This window comes from Rhineura floridana, chromosome 7, assembly GCF_030035675.1.
Source record: "Rhineura floridana isolate rRhiFlo1 chromosome 7, rRhiFlo1.hap2, whole genome shotgun sequence".
NCBI lineage: Eukaryota > Metazoa > Chordata > Lepidosauria > Squamata > Rhineuridae > Rhineura > Rhineura floridana.
In genome coordinates this window covers 7084864-7105461 of record NC_084486.1, presented here as the reverse complement: position 1 = coordinate 7105461, position 20598 = coordinate 7084864, and the positions used below count along the sequence as shown (strand labels likewise).

The window sequence follows — 20598 nt, the reverse complement described above, 5'->3', positions numbered from 1 at the left end:
ACCTGCCCTGATGACTATAAAAACAACTATGTTACTTTCCTCTCAGTGCCAAATACTGCAGCCTGACCAAATTATGTAAATTAAACGTAGTTGCATACAGTATATTAGTGCCTGTTTTACTGAATTCTGTTCCTGCTTGGTATGGAAAGAGAGACAAGGAGCTCTGCAGGAGCCCTAAAGCTCTGCCTTCTGAGCTCTGCAGCTCAGCTCAGCTCAGCTCAGCTTCTTTTTCTCTCCAGGGAGGCCATCAGCTTTTAAATACATAAGTGCGGCAGCCTGTTTAAGAAATGTTAGAAAGTGCAGATTTTCAATAAGCAAAAATATCCATGAGAGTGGGATAGTGGAAGCATTTATAAACACAAATGAATATATCTGTTCTTCTGACACAAGCTGTAGTCTCAGCACAATAGATATTATTACATTTGTCTCCTGCCCTTTCTTGAAGGAGCTCAGGATAGCTTACACAGAGTTAGCTGATTTTGTCCTTGCAATAACTCATTGAGGCAAGTTTGTGAAGAGAGAGATAATAAATTGCTTGAGACCACCCAGTGAGGTTCATGGCTGAACAGAGAGAACACATATCCAAAACTCTGGCCGTTACATGGCACTACACCTTCTCATTTTGCAGTCTCAGCCTCTCATTCAGACTCACTGCTTTGTACCACTGGAGTTGAAGCAGTTCTGGCCACTCTGCCAATTTTCTCCATAGCCAACATGAAATATCTGATCACTTACAGATCTAATCCTATGCGATGGAGCAATTATATTTCTCTGTTTTATGAGCAAGCTGTCCTGTAACCCTTTGCAGTAGAAGCTTCCCTTTGCAGTAGAAACTTATCTGAGCTTACCAGTTTGGGTATTATTGCTCGGCATCTTACTCACCTTCATTATGTCATTTTCATTTCCCGTCCCCAAAATAAAAAAAACTGCTGGCATAGTTCCAAAACTGCTCCTTGCACCTTGTGCCAGCTGGCATGCCCTCTGGCAGTGAGGTCTTGTTAAAGAGATCAGAGCTGACAGATTCCTGAGCAGCAATCTGATAGGCCTTTAATCTGTGTGTGTGCTCATGCTTGCATACTTATAACAGAGGCTTGTTTAAGAGCTTTGCGGAGACATCAGATGGTGCAATTGTTTTGTAAACTCTCTTGATTCAGTCCTAGGTGTCACAGACAAGAAATGTCCTTCTTGCCACTCAGCCAGTGTTTGGTCATTCCATTCCTGCTTGCTATGGAAAGGGACGAGGAGCTATGTAGGAGTCCTTGCATTTTGATACCAGCAAGTAGCGTTGGTGCCACTTTTTGTAAATGATACACTATATTCAGCACTGGAAAAGCTGGGGTGATAAAATCTGGACTGCCTTTGAGGGGGAAGTTGCAAAGAAGCATAGTTTATTTCCAGATCCCCATGAAGACCAGTGCATTGTATAATCTTTAGTTACATTGAGCTTCACCACTATTTCTTTGACAGCTTTGGTCCCAAGACCTTGTAGTTATGTAGTTGCCCACATACCTTGCTGCCTTCTGATTCCTATTTTTATTTTTATAGAGACTCTTCCCTGTGAGACTGAACCCACAAGTAAATTATTGCTATTGAGGCATATTCTGTTAAAGCTGAAGATAATTATGAGGAGGGAGAGATTATTATATGGCTGGTTTAAACTGCTTTCTGTGATGGGTATCTAAGACATTTGTTTTCCTTATTGGTAAGGATTTATCTTTTTGTGTTGGCCAAGTGCAAGTCCCTTATTTGGTGTTTTGGAGGTGAGAGTTATAAATGCCAGGCATGCTAACTATATTTTAATATCGAAAAGAATAAATGATTGGGTTCAAGTTTATCTAGAACAGCCTTTCCCAACTAGTGGGCCACCAGATGTTGTTGGATCACAACTCCCATCAGCCTCAGCCAGCATTGCCAATGGTCAGGAAAGATGGGAATTGTAGTCCAACAGCAGCTGGTGGCCCACTAGTTGGGAAAGGCTGATCTAGAAGCTCTGCCCGCTAATCCCAAGCAGTGATGGGTGCCATGTTGCATTTACTCACGGTGGAGTGAAAATTACACTGCACATACTCAAGGCACCCATATCCCCTAACTGCACATGTTCTGTGACAAATGAGGTAGATAGTGATAAGAGTCTCTCTCTTTAAAAAATAAAATAAGATTTGCAAGAAAGTCTACAGAGTTTACCTGCCCATAAAAATGTTTAGTTGCCTGCCTGCCTGCCTGCCTTGCCTATACATACTTGCACTAGTAATTTATGGTATGTAGATGGCCTAAAAACGTCTCTGTTCCTTTGTGAAAAGCTTCCCAACCTGGTTGCTGGAAGGGTTTCTTGCTTTAATCTGTTTACAAGCCTGTTTAAGATTGTTCTTCTGCTCTCTGCCATGTTAGGGTGGGGAAAGTTGGTGTGGCTGCAAAAGGATTTATACTTGATAAGGGCCAGTCTCCACTTCAAAACAGCACTATTTTGTTTGACATCACTTTCTTCTCTGCCTGTAGCCACATGAAGTGTTATTTTGCTGTGGCCCTGAGCCACTCTATCAGGTTTCCTTTCATCTCACCTAGTATTTTGTGTGCTTGGCATCCTTGCAAACTGGAATATTAAGTTTGGCACCATAATCATTGGACAGTTTTGAAAATATTGACCTCAATTTATTTCCTTACATTCTTATTTATCCTGGAGTTACTGTTTTTCAAGACCCCTTTACCTGTGCCCAGGCGGGATTAATCAAATCATGGAGGTTTTTTTCCTAGAATGAAAAATCTACACAAACTTGGCAGTTTTCCTTAAATGTTGAGTATTGAGAAGTGCTGAGAGATGAAATTCCATAGGCCCTTTCTTCTTCTTCTTCTGATTCTTAATAGACCTGGGAAGGAATAATTTGCATTTTGGTAACGTCTGTGAAAGAGTATTCTAATGACCAAGTAATTAAAAATCCATTGGGGAAATCCAGTTCTTATCTGGGACAAGGACCTTTTAATCCTTCCTTATTCGTCAGAAAGCCTTGTAAATGTAATGCCGTATCAAGAGCTAATAAGTGAACTGCTCTAGGTATACCTTGCAGATTTATGGCAGAGATGAGATTTGAACCAAGGACAGTTCACATCATATACACTAATAGCAAGCTCAGGTACTAAGTTATGATGGCTGTATAGCCAAAATGAGGCTGCCGAGAAACAAGAAGGAGCTATCACCATTCCAAGATAGGCAGAAGTAGGGGAGAAATATTTAGGAGGGGGAAAAACTAAAACAAGGAGGGACCCAAAAAAACTCAATGTGAACTGAGCATGCTGAGTGGCCACAGAATGTTGAATGTCATGGGAGAGAGAAGAAGGGGGAAATGGAATGAAGTATCCTGAAAAAGCTGTGCCAAGCTGGCTGGAACACTGAACAGGAGCACTCTACAGGCAACATTTTGTTACAGGCAGAGAAGGGGAACCTGTGACCCTCAAAATGTTGTTGGACTGCAACTCCCATCATTCCTGACCATTGGCCATGTTGGATGGGGCTGTTGGGAGTTGGAATCCAATAGCATTTGGAGGGCCACAAGTTCCCCATCACCATATCAGAAGATAGCCACCGTACTAGAAAGAGAAATAATATGATGTTGTTATAATCAGCAAGAGCACTGTGCCATTGCCCTCTCCCCAAAGCCCATCAGTGTATCTGCCCTTAACAAGGAATTTCTTTCTTAATTGCAGATTGCTAATCAACAGTGACCATCATGTGACTGGCAAGCCAGCTAGCTGAGGCAACTCTTCAGTTTATGGAGAGCCTATGCTTTCCCTACCCTGATGCCTGATACTCACTTCTGAAACCAAGGAATTCATAACTGCACATGACCCATCTCCTTCCTAGGAGTCTCCTGAGCAAGTGGAGAAGCAAAGGAGGGGAGCAGCAGCACTCAGAGGAGCAATGGGACTTGAAGGCCATGGTCACTTGAGATAAATGGCAGATCACTGGAAATCTAGTCTTGTAGCTGCTTGCTTAAGCTTTATACCTCTCTGCAGCCCACATTTCTTCTCTGTGAGCTGCCACTGGCTCTTCCAGTGGTGGCGTTGGAGACACCGAAGGCAGCTTGGTTGGTGCCAAGCTTGAGGAAGGGATAAGCCACCCGCCTCACCATGATTCATCTGTGGAAAGTAGTGAGGCATGTGCGACAGCTGGAGCTCCACAGATTGATCCTGCTGCTCATTGCCTTCAGCTTGATTTCCATGTGCTTCCTGGCTTATTATGTCACCAACAGCCCTAAAATAAAGGAACCGCCTCCTTTGCCCTTCAGTGATTGTAGCAACCAGCACAGGGTCCTCATTCAGCCCCAGGCAAGCTGGAGGCTTACAAAATCAGTGGACAACTCACGCACAGACCCTGTGGTGCTAGTCTTTGTGGAAAGCATTTATTCCCAATTGGGTCAGGAGATTGTGGCTATCTTGGAATCTAGCCGGTTTAAATACAGGACAGAGATTGCCCCTGGAAAGGGAGACATGCCCACTCTGACAGACAAGGACCATGGTCGCTATGCTCTTATTATCTATGAGAACATCCTTAAATATGTGAACCTGGATACCTGGAACAGGGACCTATTGGACAAATACTGTGTGGAATATGGAGTGGGGATCATTGGCTTCTTCAAGGCAAATGAGAACAGCTTGCTCAGTGCTCAGCTCAAGGGCTTTCCCCTCTTTCTACATTCCAATCTAGGTTTGCGAGACTATCACATCAATCCGAGTGCCCCACTGCTGTATGTAACTCAAGCTAACGAAGTGGAGCAGGGCCCTCTGCCTGGGGATGACTGGACAGTTTTCCAGTCAAATCACACCACCTACGAACCTGTGTTGATGGCCAGCACCAAATCTTCAGAATCAATCCCTCACCTGACCACCCACAGAGCTCTGCACGCTACTGTGGTGCAAGACCTTGGTCTGCATGATGGCATCCAACGGGTCCTTTTTGGCAATAATCTCAACTTCTGGCTGCACAAGCTCATTTTTGTTGATGCTATTGCTTACCTGACTGGCAAGCGTCTATGTCTGTCCCTTGACCGCTACATCCTTGTGGACATCGATGATATCTTTGTGGGCAAAGAGGGCACACGCATGAAGGTGTCTGATGTAGAGGTAAAGTTGGGGAAGGGGGGGAATGGACATGTAAAGGCCATATGATACATGTTCAAAGTGTTACAACTTTCCAAATGCTGCTCCTGATGGATGAGCATTGTTTGATGCATCATCTTGAGGTATGGAGAAGTAGCCCTTATGGCAGGGATGGGGAACCTCTGGCCCTCCAGAGGTTCTCGGATTCCAACTACCATCAGCCAATTGTCTACATAGCCAATTGTTGGGGATGATGGGAATTGTAGTCTGGCAGCTTCGATCATAGGTTCCCCATCCCTGCCCTATAGTCAGAATGCACTCTTTCTCCAGGAAAGATATGGACAACTGCTATGGCACATTCTGTTGATCCTTAGCAATTAATTCTTTGTGATGTGCCATTTTTTCTCCTCTAAATTTTGAGAACATCAGATGCTGTGGGAAGCAAAGCATATCTTTTTTTAAAATATTCACCCCTGTCCCTGATGATCTGAAATTAACTTGGCAGGTCATGAGTCTTGGCATCACAGTGTTCTTCATTTTCCTACCAATGGCAGCCAATATCTGGATTGGGAAACACGTACTGTCAAGATGTGAAGATATGGGTTAAGATCTACTAGCCATTTCAGAGGGGAAGAGTAGAACTAGGCACATAGCTGCTATTTATGGTGGCCATTGTGACTTTAGCATCATATTTGTTTTGGTCCTAAGACAGCATTTCCCAGCTAGTGGGCCACCAGATGTTTTTGGACCACAATTCCCATCTTTCCTGACTATTGGCAATGCTGGCTGAGGCTGATGGGAGTTGTGGTCCAACAACATCTGGTGGCCCACTAGATGGGAAAGGCTGTCCTAAGAGATGGCAAGGAGGTAAACCTCTCTCTCTTCCAAATCCAAGAATTCAGCTACTGTATCATGTTGGGCTTCAGACCTTCTGAGACTAAGGCTGAAGTCTGTAGTAGACTTGCTAGAGGGTAAGTCTCATTGAACTCAGTGGGACTTAATTCCATGTACAGGATTAGGCTTCAAAAACTCTTCTCAGCATGATGGTTGGTGATAGAAATGGAGGGAGCTTTGAGGCTCTTCTAGTATAATATGAGGGTTGATGCCAGAAGTAGTACTGGACTACTACTGCTTTATATGTGCTTGTGCAACAACTCTCTCAACTTGAGGCTCCTGTAAAGCAGTCACTGCAAGCTGTCTTTAAGTATAGTTTGTGGGGGTATGAAAGTCTAGTTTGACACAATATGCCCTTTATGTTCAGCCAGCTGTCATTGTTTAAGAGGGTTGGACCATGTCTGCAAACTTGAGTGTCATTGTACTGACAACTTCCCTTGAAAGGAATTTCTTCAAAAAGTATTAGGAATAAAGGAATCTGATTTTGCCTGGACTGCAGCTTTTGTTTCCCTTTGTCTGAATTGGCCCAGGTGATCTTAGACTAGGGGTCTTTTTGCAGTGGTCATTTTTCCAGAACAGAGATGGTGGCCCATTTGCACATCGCCTTAAGCCATAGTTAAAAACAAATGCTGGAAAGTTCTTGTGCTCCTCTCCCACTCATCCTACTGCCATACCTTGTGGAAACAAGCTAGAGTCTGGCTTGTCATGATATCCAAACCTGGGCTTATAGTTTGTTTCTCTCTAAACAGAACACAAGCAATAACCAAGATTTGTTCCTTACTTACTGTTCATGGTTTGTTTGGGGGTAACAAGCAGCAAGCCCAGGTTGAGATGACAACACAAGCCTAATTCTGGCTTCTTCCCCAGCTGTGCAGCAGGAGCAAGGGAGGAGCAGACTGAGAACCTTTGAGCAGTGTGCAGTAGCATGCTGCACATTCATGTGAAGCCATTGCTTGTTTTTAACTACAGTTTAATATTATATGCAGCTAGGCCAATCTCCATATACAGGGACCCACAAATTTGATTGCCATCTCTCAGACCAACCCCCCCCCCGCTCTGGTTACTGAATACAAAGATTTCCTCCCCTGAATTTTTAGAGAATTTAGGTGTGGAAGGAGGTCTGTTTCTTGTCACCCCACAGGTTGGGGAAGGTGGAAGCAGTGAGAGGGACCTATATGACTTCTTCTCTTCTCCAACCCCAATGTGAAGGGAAAATAAACCCCTGCCTTCCTCTTCCAAATCGTCTGGCTTGTTCAAAGAACAGGAGAAGAGCATGGTTTTTAAATTTTATTTTATTTTTAATTTTATTTTTTTTGGTCACTTCACTGTGCTTTAGAGAAGGAAAGAAATGGGGCAAAGTTGCTGCTTTCTTTTCCCTCCACATCTGGTGCAAAAGTGATAAAAATAGACCCAACGGCTCCCCAAATTCATACACATGCTGGAGGGGTAAAGAGTATAAATAATGGCTGATTACTAAGGCTACAATCCAATACATGTCTAATCAAAAGTAAGCTCCATTAGGTTCAATGGGACTTACTCACAAGTAAATGTGTATTGGATTGCACCCTAAAAAAAAAGGTAAAGGTGTCCCCGCACTTGTAGTGCGAGTCATTTCCGACTCTTAGTCTTGCGACGTTTACTAGGCAGACCGTATATATGGGGTGGGATTGCCAGTTCCTTTCCCGGCCTTTCTTTACCCCCCAGCATATGCCAGGTACTCATTTTACCAACCACAGATGGATGGAAGGCTGAGTGGACCTCGACCCCGTTTACCGGAGATTCGACTTCCTCCTTCCATTGGAATCGAACTCTGGCCGTGAACAGAGCTTTGGCTGCGTTACCACCGCTTACCGCTCTGCGCCACCCTAAGTCTATCCAAATTTGCAGACTCCCCATCATGTAGGGAAGAATGAATGTGTAAAGCAGTCCTAAGAAAGGCAAAAATCCATAATTTCTTGTCCCTTTGTGAGGATGGTCAGGGTCTGCCTTTATGTTCCAGAGTCTGAAAATCCTAGCTACAATCCTGTGTTTATCAGTTGAACTTAAACCCAAATCACCAGGGCAGTCCCTCTCAAAGCCAAGCAAGAAACAGCCCTGTTTATCTCTGGAAATTGTTCACCCTCCTTAGGTGTTTGGGGTGGGGAACCTCAGACCCAGATCATTTGAAAACGTATTTTGTTTTGAGGTTTAGCAGAGTGAAATTGGAGCAATAATTGGAGATCAGTAAAACAGAATTTCAGGCAAAGCAGATAAAGCTCAGATTTACAATTTAAAAGAAGCTCTCTGACTGCAGAGCTGGAGAAGTTAATGAGTTTTTAATATTTTTAAAATGCAAGATATAATTTCATGGGTTTGTTGCCGAGTTCTCAGGGGGAAGGGGGGAGGGGAATTTCCCAGTGACAAAATAGCTGACATTTAATATGAAAGGGATTCCAGTTACATTAACCAAACACCAAAGCAAGTTTTAAATTTTGTAAATCCTGCCTACTAGAAGGAGCCAGATTGTATGCTGTTGAGGAAATTGATATAATTGTATAACTGATTGAGAATGGTATAATAAATAGTGACTTGTGTAAAACAAAAAGCACTTTTATAAAAGCATGCCCTCAAATGATAAGTCCTGTGAGTGCATGGAACATTGCAAGAGCATGCAGTTTCCCAGGCCCACGGCGGCTGATATTTCATCAGCAGCCTCGTTACAGGACCTTTTATTCAGTCCATAAGGCCACCATATTTATTTAAGGCATTTATATACAATACTGTAATACCTCAGTTAACAAAGTAGATGTGTTCCTAGACATTACTTCTTGAACAGAAACTTTGGTACCAGAGGTAGGAATAACATAGAAAGAATAAGGTTACATTCCTACACCCGCTCATAGATAGTGGGGACAGTTTCAACAGGGATTTTAGAGGGTGCCTACCCGGCACCCACCCACTCCCGACTCCCCTCCTGCTCCTTCTCTGAATCATATTGGATCCTTCCCTCCCCAGCCCTGGGAAAAAGCAAGAGATCTCTTGAATGCAAAGCAAACACACAAACTTCTCAGTTTCACCCTAGCAAAGGCATAGGCTTATCAGTTTATTGATAGCAAAGCAAAGGCACAGGTCTGTCAGTTTCATCTTAAAGCAAAGGCACAGGCTTGAAAGTTTATCTGTAGCAAAGCAAAGCTCGTCAGTTTCACCTTGAATAAAAGGAGCTTAGTTCTTGGAAGATTCCTTAACTGAGATATTACTGTACTGCTTTTCAGGTGGATCTCACAAAATGGTTTATATTTATTTATTTATAAAAATATTTATATACTGTTATTCATTTAAATAAATCAAAGCAGTTTACAACATATATAAGCATGGAATAAAACCATATTAGTCTCTGCTGGCTGCACCGAGGTGATTAATAGTGCTGTAAAACAATTAGCCAGCAGTTGCCTAAGCAGGGGCTTGGTTGTAAAGCAGATACGGCTTGAAGAGAATGTGGATAAGCAGGGGTGTGGGTCGAGGGGTCTCAGTTCAGATACCGGTTCGTTTACCAAAGGCAAGGTCAGTAGCAAATCAAAGGTTCAATAATCCAACAAGGCAGTCTGGGTTTCAAGTCTCAACAGGTCATGGCTGGCGAGGGTCTAGTGCTGGTGTCTGACGTTGCTTCCAGTGGAGGGCAAAGGCCTCTCACTGCTTTTTAAGCTCCCCTCCCTGGTTTAGGTGATAGCAATCAGCCCTCCTGGGAGCGTGTAGCCTTAAATGGTCAGAATGCCTGCGTTGCTCTGCTGCTTGCAGGTGTCTTCGCTCTGCAGGCAACAGAGGGGCCTTCTGTTCACTCCCTGAGTCTGACTGAGGGGCTCCAGCTGCATCTTGGGTGAGTCTGCTTGTTCCCTCTCCTGGGTCTGCTGTACCAATCCACTGCTCCTCATCCTCCTCTGAGCACTCATCCAATGGAAGCATGATACAGATTAATTTTTGAAATGAGAACTAAATTTACTAACTATTGCAGAAAGATATTGTCTCAATTGCCTATGTAAGCCTGGTGACTTCATTGTCAACTGTGTGCCATCTTTACAAACAATATCACAATATCAGCGTCAACTGTACTAACTAGTATCTCATAATGACCATGGACTCACATTACAAGAGGTAACATTGGTGTCTACCTGTTCATCATTGCATTGGAGAAAACTGGCTAAAACCAGTTCAATGAGTTAACACAAGAACAGGTGATAGAAAGAACCAAATGAATTGATAACATTGTAAGTCACAACAAGCTAACATTATTTGGCAGCTCAGCAACCAGGGTATCAAAGAAAGGAAATGTGCTCACTTTAATAAATAAAAAGATACAGAGCTGTTTGTATGACTGTATATTGGCTATCAGACATGAGATGGAGATTTTGATTTCTTCAAACATTACAACCAGTTATGTCCTCCTTCACTGTCTGACAAAAGAGGTTCTTTCAGTTTCTTGGTGCATGTGCAACACCATAATATGCAGTTACGCTCCCCAGCCTTGCTTTGCTCTGGCTGAAAGCAGATTTTCAGAGAGTGCTATACAACAGGTCCCACACTATATGATATGCTGTGGATAACTGCAAATATTTGCAGCTAATAAATGTGAAATAAAAGTTTGGTTTGGTCATAATGGAGCAGCATAGCCTAACTTTTCATAACTATGAGCACTTCTTCATTAAAGCACAGATTATACCATTTGTGGACTAATGCATAATGATAATTTTCAGATATTATAGGCATGTGTTATTATTTGCTTATATAAAAGTATTTGCAATATCAGGGCGGTGAACAGCAATAAAATATAAAACATCATTAAAACAACACAAAACAGGCATTAAAATGACTGACTTCAAATAGCTGCATAGGCCTGTCAGCATATTTTATTTATTTATTTATTTATTAGATTTATTTATTAGATTTATATCCCTCCCTTTCTCCCTATGGGAGCCCAGGGTGGCAAATATATTGCACATCTGTGTGAATGGGCAGCCAATTGAAATAATGTTTTTATTTGAGCCTGGTATGACACAAATTATATGAACACAATTAATAAAATAATGAAAAACACCACAATAGCTTTGATCATAATTACAGTTTTTAGAAATTTTGAACAGAATACACAAACATTTGATATGTCTGTGTTAGCTCACATAGTCCAGATGTTCACAGCACTTTTACATAAAAGCACAAAATTTACACCATATATTGGACTAACACATAAATATTATTTTTAGATAGTGAGGCATGTGATTTTGCACATGTGTGCACATGCCATAGATCAGTGAGTGGACAGCTATGAAATGTATCACCCAGGCCTGTAGCTAGCCTAAAGGTTCTAGGTAGGCACCAAAAGAAATAGGGGGGTAGCCCCCCCTAGCTCCCCTGGGTACAGGCCTGGCATCACCCTTAGTAGAGTTAGATGGGATTTCATGAGTCATCATCCAGCTCCTCCCCATCATCCATCTAACCTCAAACTACACCATCTCTATAGCCACTATAGCCATCTCTGCTATCTTTTTGGTGCCTTTTGAAGACTTTCCTCTTTCAACAAGCCTTTTAAGTTGAGACCTATCCCAGTCTGCGTCTGTGTTAGAATTGCTTTTAATATGTTTTCTTTAATAATACGTTTTTATCTCTTTTTTGTTGTTTTTAAAGGTGTTTTTAAAGCTTTTTAAACATGTTTTTAACGTTGTTTTAATGTGTGTTAAGGTCTTTTTATGATGTTTTAAAGTGTTTTTAGCGTTTCTGTTTGCCTCCCTGGGCTTCTGCTGGGAGGAAGGGTGGGATATAAATCAAACAACAACAACAACAACAATAAAGCTGTCCTTGATTGTGTTTTCCCTTTGTGGAGAGGTGTAAGTTGTCCTTGCATCAGAAGCCTGTGCAGTTATCTTTGGCATGAGAATGGGAACTGCAAGAGCAGGAACTTCTAGTTGCCTGCACCGTCTACTCCACCCACATCCGCATTACGATCAAAGCTTCTAAGCCGGTGTAGTTAGTTAAGAGAGAAGAGAGTCGAAACGAAATCTAATTTTGTGATATATTATTCTTCTACAGCATTGTTTATAAAAGCTGATAGAACCTACTTGAATTCCTTCTGAGAGCTTTTTATGAACAAGATGGTTTTTGCCTCTGGCTTTGTAGCTAGCTATGCAAACAGTGGTGAAAGTACTAGTCTCTTTCCTCTCTCATGTTTACACCAAACTTTAACAGCAATAGAAACTTGTCAGCTCAGCAGTCCTTTCTCCTTTGATGTAGGAGGTAGAAACCCTGGCTATTATATCCTGGTCAAATGAATTCCTATATATAGGTGGTTAATAGAAAAAATTAAACCAGACCTGGTAATGAGCTGTTTAGGTGCAACTGTTATGCCTTTGAAAACATAATGGGTTTATACTACACCTGAATTGGATGGGGCAAGATACCCATCCAAAATACCCATCCAAAGGAAAACAAGGTGACATTCGCTTTTAATCTTTTAACAGAGTTATTTTGTAAGCAAATATATTTAACTAACAAAATCTGGCTGCAGAAAGGGCACTGTTTATGTTACAGCTGATATAGCTTGTTCAATTTGGATTTTTTTATTTTATTTTTATTTTTATTTGCAAAGGAGTGACAACAGAAGGGTTGCTTAAAAAAATCAGGTTGCAATATTCAAAAATAGTAAAAAGGGAAAGTTGCAATAGTCAAAACAAAATACTAATAGGTGCAGATTTGCTTTCAGTACTGTAGAGTGTTCAAGAAGACTTACAGGAATATTTATTAAGATTTTCCCCTTTTCTGTATTTTGTTATTGATTATGAATCTGATTGGTACCTTAAGATTCTAACTAAAATATATATAGATCAACAAAGAGCCTGCAGAGGCTTTTAGGTATGGGGAATAATTAAAAACACCTTTCCTAAGGGAAGATTCTATGCCAACATTGTTGAAGGAGGCTGTGATAAGACCTTTGTTAAAAAAGCCTTCGTTAGACCCTGCATTTCCTAACAACTTCCGCCCAGTCTCTAATCTCCCCTTTCTGGGCAAGGTGATTGAGAGGGTAGTGGCTGCTCAGCTCCAAGTTTTCCTGGATGAATCAGAGAATCAGGCTTCAGGCCTGGCCATGGGACAGAGACTGCTTTGGTCGCCCTGCTTGATGACCTACGCTGGGCATCAGACAGGGGGAGTGTATCCCTGTTGGTGCTGCTGGACCTCTCGGCAGCCTTCGATACGATCGACCATGGTATCCTTCTGGACCGTCTGGCTGGGATGGGATTGGGAGGCACTGTTTTACGGTGGCTCCGGTCCTACCTGATAGACAGGACCCAGAAAGTGGTGCTGGGAGACTACTGCTTGACCCCCTGGCTGCTGGCCTGTGGTGTACCGCAGGGTTCCATTCTGTCTCCCATGCTCTTTAACATTTATATGAAATGGCTGAGAGAGGTCATCCGGAGATTTGGAGTACAATGTCATCAATATGCTGATGACACTCAGCTCTATCTCTCCCTACCACTTGACTGCAGGGAGGGATCCTAAACCGGTGCCTGGAGGCTGTGAAGGGCTGGATGTGGGCTAACAAACTGAAACTTAATCCAGACAAGATGGAAGTACCGCTGGTCAAGGGAAAAACTGCATCAGGGACGGGGTTGCAACCTGTTCTGGATGGGGTTGCACTCCCCTTAAAGTAGCAGGACCACAGTTTGGGAGTCCTCCTGGATCCTGCCTTGCTGCTTGAATATCAGGTGGCTGCAGTAGCCAGGAGTGGTCTACCAGCTGCGTCCGTTCCTGGAGAGAGTTGACTTGGCCACAGTGACACATACATTGGTGACATTGAGGCTTGATTACTGTAGCACACTCTATGTGGAGCTGCCTTTGAAAACTGTTCGGAAATTGCAGTTGGTTCAAAATGCAGCAGCCAGAATGTTAACTGGAGCACGGCGCAGGGAGCATGTTACCCCTGTGCTTTATTGACTCCACTGGCTCCCAATTTGTTTCCGGGACCAATTCAAAGTGCTGGTTCTGACCTTTAAAGCCCTGAACGGCCTTGGACCAATGTACCTGAGGGACCGCTTATGCCCATATGTACCTGCCTGGGATTTAAGATCATCTGCCTCTGGTCTCCTCTGTGTGCCTGGAATAAAAGATGTTAGATTGAGAGAGCTTTTTCAGCTGTGGCCCTCAAGCTTTGGAATACTCTACCCCAAAAAGTTTTCTGTGCTCCCTCCTTGTTGGTTTTCCAGAGACTTTTGAAAACAATCTTGATCCGGAGAGCCTTTGGGAGGGACTTGGCAAACCACCTGACAGATTTAAAATAGGTGTGACAAAAGCGTTGTGTACTCAGGAAGAACCCTCTTCTTATGCTGATGTAAGCAAACTGTCCCCCAAGGAAGCCCAAAAGTGGCATATAGCCATGGAGGAAGAGATAAGCGCCATGAACAAAAACGCGACTTGGACTTTAGCACAGCTACCTCCAAATAGGAAAGCCATTGGTTGGCAAATGGATATATAAAATTAAGAAAACAGTAAAGGGGGAGGTGGAAAGGTATAGAGCATGGCTGGTGGCTAAGGGATTCAATCAAAAGTATGGAGAGGATTTTCACGCTGTGTTTGCGCCCGTAGTCAGACATGAGACCATAAGACTAATGTTGAAGGTTGCTGCAACACAGAACATGCAGGTATACCACTATGACATTAAAACTGTGTTTCTTTATGGTGAATTAGAAGAATCTTTATTTATGGAGCAACCCCCTGGTTTTGTGCAGAATCCTGCACTAGTATGTAAACTGCATAAGTCAATATATGGTCTCAAGCAAAGTGCCAGGTGTTGGCACACCAAACTTAATAAGGTATTGGAGTCAATGGGATTCAAAAAGAGTGTTGCTGATCCTTGTTTGTATGTACAACAGCAAACTGAAACTATACTGTCTTGTATTCGTAGACGATACCCTGTACTTTTGTTATACAGACAGAGAGCAAGAGGACTTTTACGATCAATTAAGGCGACATGTTGACATGACATGCCTTGGGCCACTAACCCACTATTTAGGCACAGAGATAGTGAGGAAAGATGACGGCAGCTTTATGCTCCACCAGACAAACAAAATAAAACAGCTCCTACAAGACTGTGGCATGGCAGACTGTAAACCAGTGAGAACGCCGATGCTAGTGGATTTCCAGAGAGAGCATGAAAGCGAGGCATGTAAAGAACCAAAACTGTATAGAAGCATTATTGGAAGGTTACTGTACATAGCAAAAGTGACAAGACCAGATATATGTAACGCGGTCAGTATCCTCAGCAGAAAGGTAGAACACCCAACCCAGCATGACTGGGAAGGCATAAAAAGAATACTGAGATATCTAAAAGGCACTGCCACCAAGTGTCTACTTTTATCCGCCTGCAAAAGGGACGGCATAGTATGTTATACCGATGCAGATCATGCGTCTGATGAGACTTGTAGAAAATCGACATCAGGAGTAGCAATAATGTTTCAAGGGTTGTTGATAGACTGGTGTAGCGTAAAGCAGAATGTTGTTGCTATATCAAGTACAGAAGCGGAATACATAAGTCTATCAACAGCCTGCAATGAACTATTGTGGTATGAACAGTTGCTTTGAGATGCCTGTCTAAATGTACAGAAACCATTTGTCATATATGAGGACAATGAAGCCTGTATACGATTGGCGTTGGAAGAAGGTGGCACCAGAAAAACGAAACATGTGAGTGTTAGATACCACCACCTAAAAGACTGTGTACAACAAGGCCATGTTGATATCCGATATTGTGAAATGGGTAAAATGGCAGCAGATGTCCTGACAAAACCACTGTGTGCTGACAAACATGACAAACTTGTACAACTATTAGGCATGTATAATGTATGATATAAGACGTGCATGTATTTATTCTGTGTGAAATGAGGAGGGGCTGTTAGCATGTACATTTCACAAAGAAGGAAAACCAGCCATGAAAGGGTTAACTGACAGTAAAGAGTTAAATCAAAACTCTCAGGCAATGCAGGTGCAGACCCTAAATCACCTAATGACTAAATGACCATGATGGGCTATAAAGACAGGAAAAGAAAAGGATGTGTTTTTCTGTGGGGAAGTAAAGAGGAGAAAGACGGACTGTGTAACTTGTGTATTCGATGCTGGAACTGCTTTATGTTATTCTGCTGATAAAAGACGTGAGTTGCATTATTCTTGGCAAGGTGCAAAGCAAGGGAGTGACTATGGTCGGGTACACCAGTGTATGTCTGCCAGAGCAAACACAAACAAGGCTACACTTCAAAATTTCATTGCAGGTCCCACTTGCATTTGACATGAAGAAGAGACAGGCAGGTTTGCAGTTACTATGGCTGAAGATGCTGATACCAGGAAGTTGTAATGGCCATTGGCTAAAAACAATAACAATAAAAAGAAAGATACCAGGAAGTACCCATAAAGATCAGATTGTGCAGTTTCCTGTGGCCGAGGAACTGATCCTACCTTTGCACATCTGTTCCTACACACACTCATTTGCCCCATCTTCCTTCAAGGCACTCCAGGTGACACACCACATTCTCATCCAAGTTTTGGTTAGGCCTGTTCTTCTTTTCTTTAAAATACTGGAGGCTGTCAATTGTACTGTTTTAAATACTATATTTATCCTGTATTTATCCAGTGATTCTTCACTAAATAATGGAGTCTATGCTTGCATGGTGAAATTGTGAATGTGTATGACATAATAAAGGTGACGAATGTGTGCTCCCTCACTCCTTGGAAGTACATGAAATTGAGCAGGAAGTACCTTGCTTAGGATAGGACAAAGGTCCTTAATCTTTGGACAGAAAGCTCCATTCAGGTGGTCCATGGAAAGACTGCAGAACAATCAAGAGTATCTGCACTTGATTTACTTGGTCTGACAGAGATTGAAGCCATTTTGAGCAGGGCTGGATCACTGGACAGACTAACAAAACCTAGGGGTCTTGTTTTTCCACTGTTGGCTTTTCAGTGGTGTGCCAATTTTTAACGGGAACCAGGCTCAGCTCCCCTCCATTGTGGCTGCCTGCCATTTTTAGTTACCCAAAATGTAATGACCCAGCTAGGGATGGTGCAGAAATTCAATTCTGTTTGCTTTTAAAGGTGAGCCAGCCTAATTGATATTTTCTGAAACAATACATGAACTGAAACACAGCCATTCTTTGAAATCCGCACTGCAATGCAGTTCTCCAGCGAAGTAACGTGTACAAAAATGCATATACTTGAGTAAAGTGTGCATAAAATGCATATATTACTGAAAATAACACTAAACTGCATTATATTAGGGGAAATTGTTTTGCAAAAATGTGTGTATTAGGCAAAATTGCATATAAACACGTCTACATTAGGAGAAATTGGCTGATGAGTTTTCATGAGGCCTTTCTTTTTTTTAATTGCCGCCTAAGAACCTAAGAAGAACCTAAGTGGCCCATCTAGTCCAGCATCCTGTTCTCACAGTGGCTAACCGGATGCCCATGGGAAGCTCACAAGTAGGACCTGAATGCAAGAAGTCTTTCAAGATGCAGAAATGTGGAGAAGTGAACTGAAGATTGGAAACATGAAAAACTGAAACCAAAATGACGGTTTCACCCATCCCTAGTCCCAGCACATAGATCTATGAAATGTATGCATGGATGGGAGCCCAGTTTAGCTCTCATTCAAAAGCACTGTTGGGGGGGGGGCTAGTGGAGGGCAATGAGTGGTGCCACGTGGGCTACCATGTGCCGGCTGCTACCACAAGCACCACAGAAATGAATGGTAATGGTAATTTAGAGCTAATGGGGTGATTGTGAGGCTAAAATTCTATTTTTTTATTTTATGAACTTAGAAAATACATAAAAATCAGCAAGAAATAAACAGAAAAAAACAGTAACAAACTCTTCTGTTATCCAGGAATGTATCCAAAACAAGGTAATTGAGGAAAAAAGTAAACAAATATAAGGGGGTGGAAATATTCAAGAAAACCACATGGGAAAAATAGAAATCCAAGAACCCATGTCCAAAAAAAGGGAGAAAATAAAATTATCACAAATATCTCCTATTAGCAGGAGCTAGGTTTCACCGAGGACGATCAGTGACATAGATTACAAAAGTCCAACACACTGCTGCAAAGTCCTCTGGTTTTGTGTCTCCCCGTAGTGCCTTGAGATGGTGTGCAAGTTTTTCTAAAAGAGCAATATGCAACACCTTCTTAAATCGTCCATTGTAATGTTCAAAGCATCTTTTCAGCCCTGGGCAACCACAAGTCTGGCCACGACTAACAGAGTTTTTAAGGTGAGAGTAGAATTAGCTCCTGCAAATAAGTGGGAGGACCGTGTAGATCGTGGATGCCTTTCAGCTGGGAGGCCGGTAGCTTGAGGATTGAGAGGGGAAACCATAGGAAACAGCATAACTCCCTCCTTCCCCCCATCACAAAGAGCAGTACGAACAGTCTGTGCCTAGTGTAAATACACAAGCCTTGGATTACTGAAAACAAAGGCAGCACACCAATAAACAGCATTTGTATAATAGAGTCAAACCCTGACTGTCAAGGATGGCCATGCTTAGACTGGGATCTTTATTTATTTATTTGTCTTACTGCATTTGTATACCGCCCCATAGCCAAAGCTCTCTGGACGGTTTACAACAATTAAGAACATTAAAAACAAATATACATATTTAAAAACACATTTTTAAAAAGCAATTTAAAAATCTTAGGTTTCTAGATGGTGCTTGCTAAGCAGAGCTTGGAAAAGTTACTTTTTTGAACTACAATTCCCATCGGCGCCAGCCAGCATGGCCACTGGATTGGGCTGATGGGAGTTATAGTTCAAAAAAGTAACTTTTCCAAGCTCTGTCGATAAGACTCCTGGTTTCCTGAAGCTTGGGCAACATTTCCTAAGCAGAGGGCGGATGTCAGCGGAACACCACAAATCAAATATGACTCTGTCTCAGTTTCAGCATCCAATTTGTCCCTCCAAGGGACTTTTAGGCCAAGCAGGACCAGGATATGGACCACTTCTCATCTAGTGGTAGTAGACTGGGGGATCCCATCCACCGTGACCAATGGGTGGAATGGAAACCCTGCATCTATAAGCAATTTTCACCTCCTGCAACCTCTCTATTGCTGGGCAAAAATACCAGCATCTCCTTAATGTGTCTCCACTTAGGTCTTGTACAACCATGATTACGGTATCTTGGAATTTAAGCTCCTTCAAGCCCCTAACTCTCTTTAAAAAAATTTCTTTGGTCAAATGATAAGTGAAATGCACAGTGATGTCCCAGGGCTTGGCAGAGTTATTTAAGGTAAGAATTAGTGGTGGGCTTGTTCAATTTCCTTAGGGGTAAGTTCCTAGTCAGGGAATAACATTACCCCCCACACAAGCAAAAAGGCATTTCCTCCTCCAATTTCTTGGGGATCCTTGAAAATTGTAGTTTCCATTTGCATCCCCTATCCAAATCATTTAGCTTTAGCTAGAGATCGAGTGTTGCCATTTTCAGCCTGTGTCATTGATCTGCACATTGAGTACCGAGATCTAGGACCTCAGAGGCTATCTTGGCAACATCTGGAAGTTTGCATTCCATAAAGGTCAGCTATGTCTCTAAGGATTTCAAGCTTTATGCCCATTCATTTGAATGATCTTTACATAGTTGCTGGAACTGAGCAGCAAACTCCTGCATAAGTGGTAGTAGGTCCTCTCACCTCCCTGGTTTTCCAGCCTTGGCAGCCATGTTTACAGGTCCACTCTGAATTGCTGCTCCCAACACCCGCAGGGGTATGCATTGGAATGTAGGCGATAAAGGGTTTCTCCCCCACCAGTGGTGACCTCTATAGTCTCCCCAGTCAGGGGCTATCAAAATGTCCATAATCTAAAGGATTTAGTAGGGGCTATGAGCAATTGAACCATGGCGGGGGAGAGAGCTCTCAGGCTACGCAGTCATTGGGCTCTGATTACATCACTTTCCCCCCACCAAAGTTCCATTCAAATCTCTTTGGAGGAAAAGGGGGATTAAATAAATTTGTCACTGTGATGCTGATCTGCCCTCTCTAGCTCAGAGATGATCACAGAAACGGCTTGTAATCCCTTAGTTCAGGGGTTCCCAAACGTGGAGCTTTATTCAGGTGGTCCTTGGCATGCCTGCATTTAATTGTATTTTAATTGCTTTTATTTCTTATATTGTATTACAGTTTGAATTCTATGTAATGCAAATTGTAATACAATAAGATAAAAGAAATGAAAGAAGCAATAAAGATTATACAGGAACTAGCACAGCACATTACAATTGCTGCAACAGGCAGAAAAAATCATTAAGGGGTCTGCCAATACCCTCAGCAAATTTCAAGTAGTCCACGGGGGGAAAGGTTTAGGAACAACTGTCTTAGTTTATTCTGTACCTGCCTGTGAAATTGTTGTTATGTGTCTTCAAGTCGATTACGACTTATGGCAACCCTATGAATCAGTGACCTCCAAGAGCATCTGTCATGAACCCCCCTGTTCAGATCTTGTAAGGTCAGGTCTGTGGCTTCCTTTATGGAATCAATCCATCTCTTGTTTGGCCTTCCTCTTTTGCTACACCAGTCTGTTTTTCCCAGCATTACTGTCTTTTCTAGTGAATCATGTCTTCTCCTGATGT

General features: G+C 42.4%; 1 protein-coding gene across 4 annotated transcripts in view; it reads left to right on the top strand.

Annotated features, from left to right (window-relative positions):
• NDST2 (N-deacetylase and N-sulfotransferase 2) overlaps positions 1-20598 on the top strand; it is a 196154-nt gene that overhangs the window by 144690 nt on the left and 30866 nt on the right. For all 4 annotated transcript variants that reach the window (XM_061634799.1, XM_061634801.1, XM_061634802.1 and 1 more), the window contains one exon: positions 3700-5115. In XM_061634799.1, coding sequence (XP_061490783.1) covers positions 4123-5115 — 993 coding nt within the window. In that variant the 5' untranslated portion in view covers positions 3700-4122. The remainder of the gene's footprint in view (positions 1-3699; positions 5116-20598) is intronic.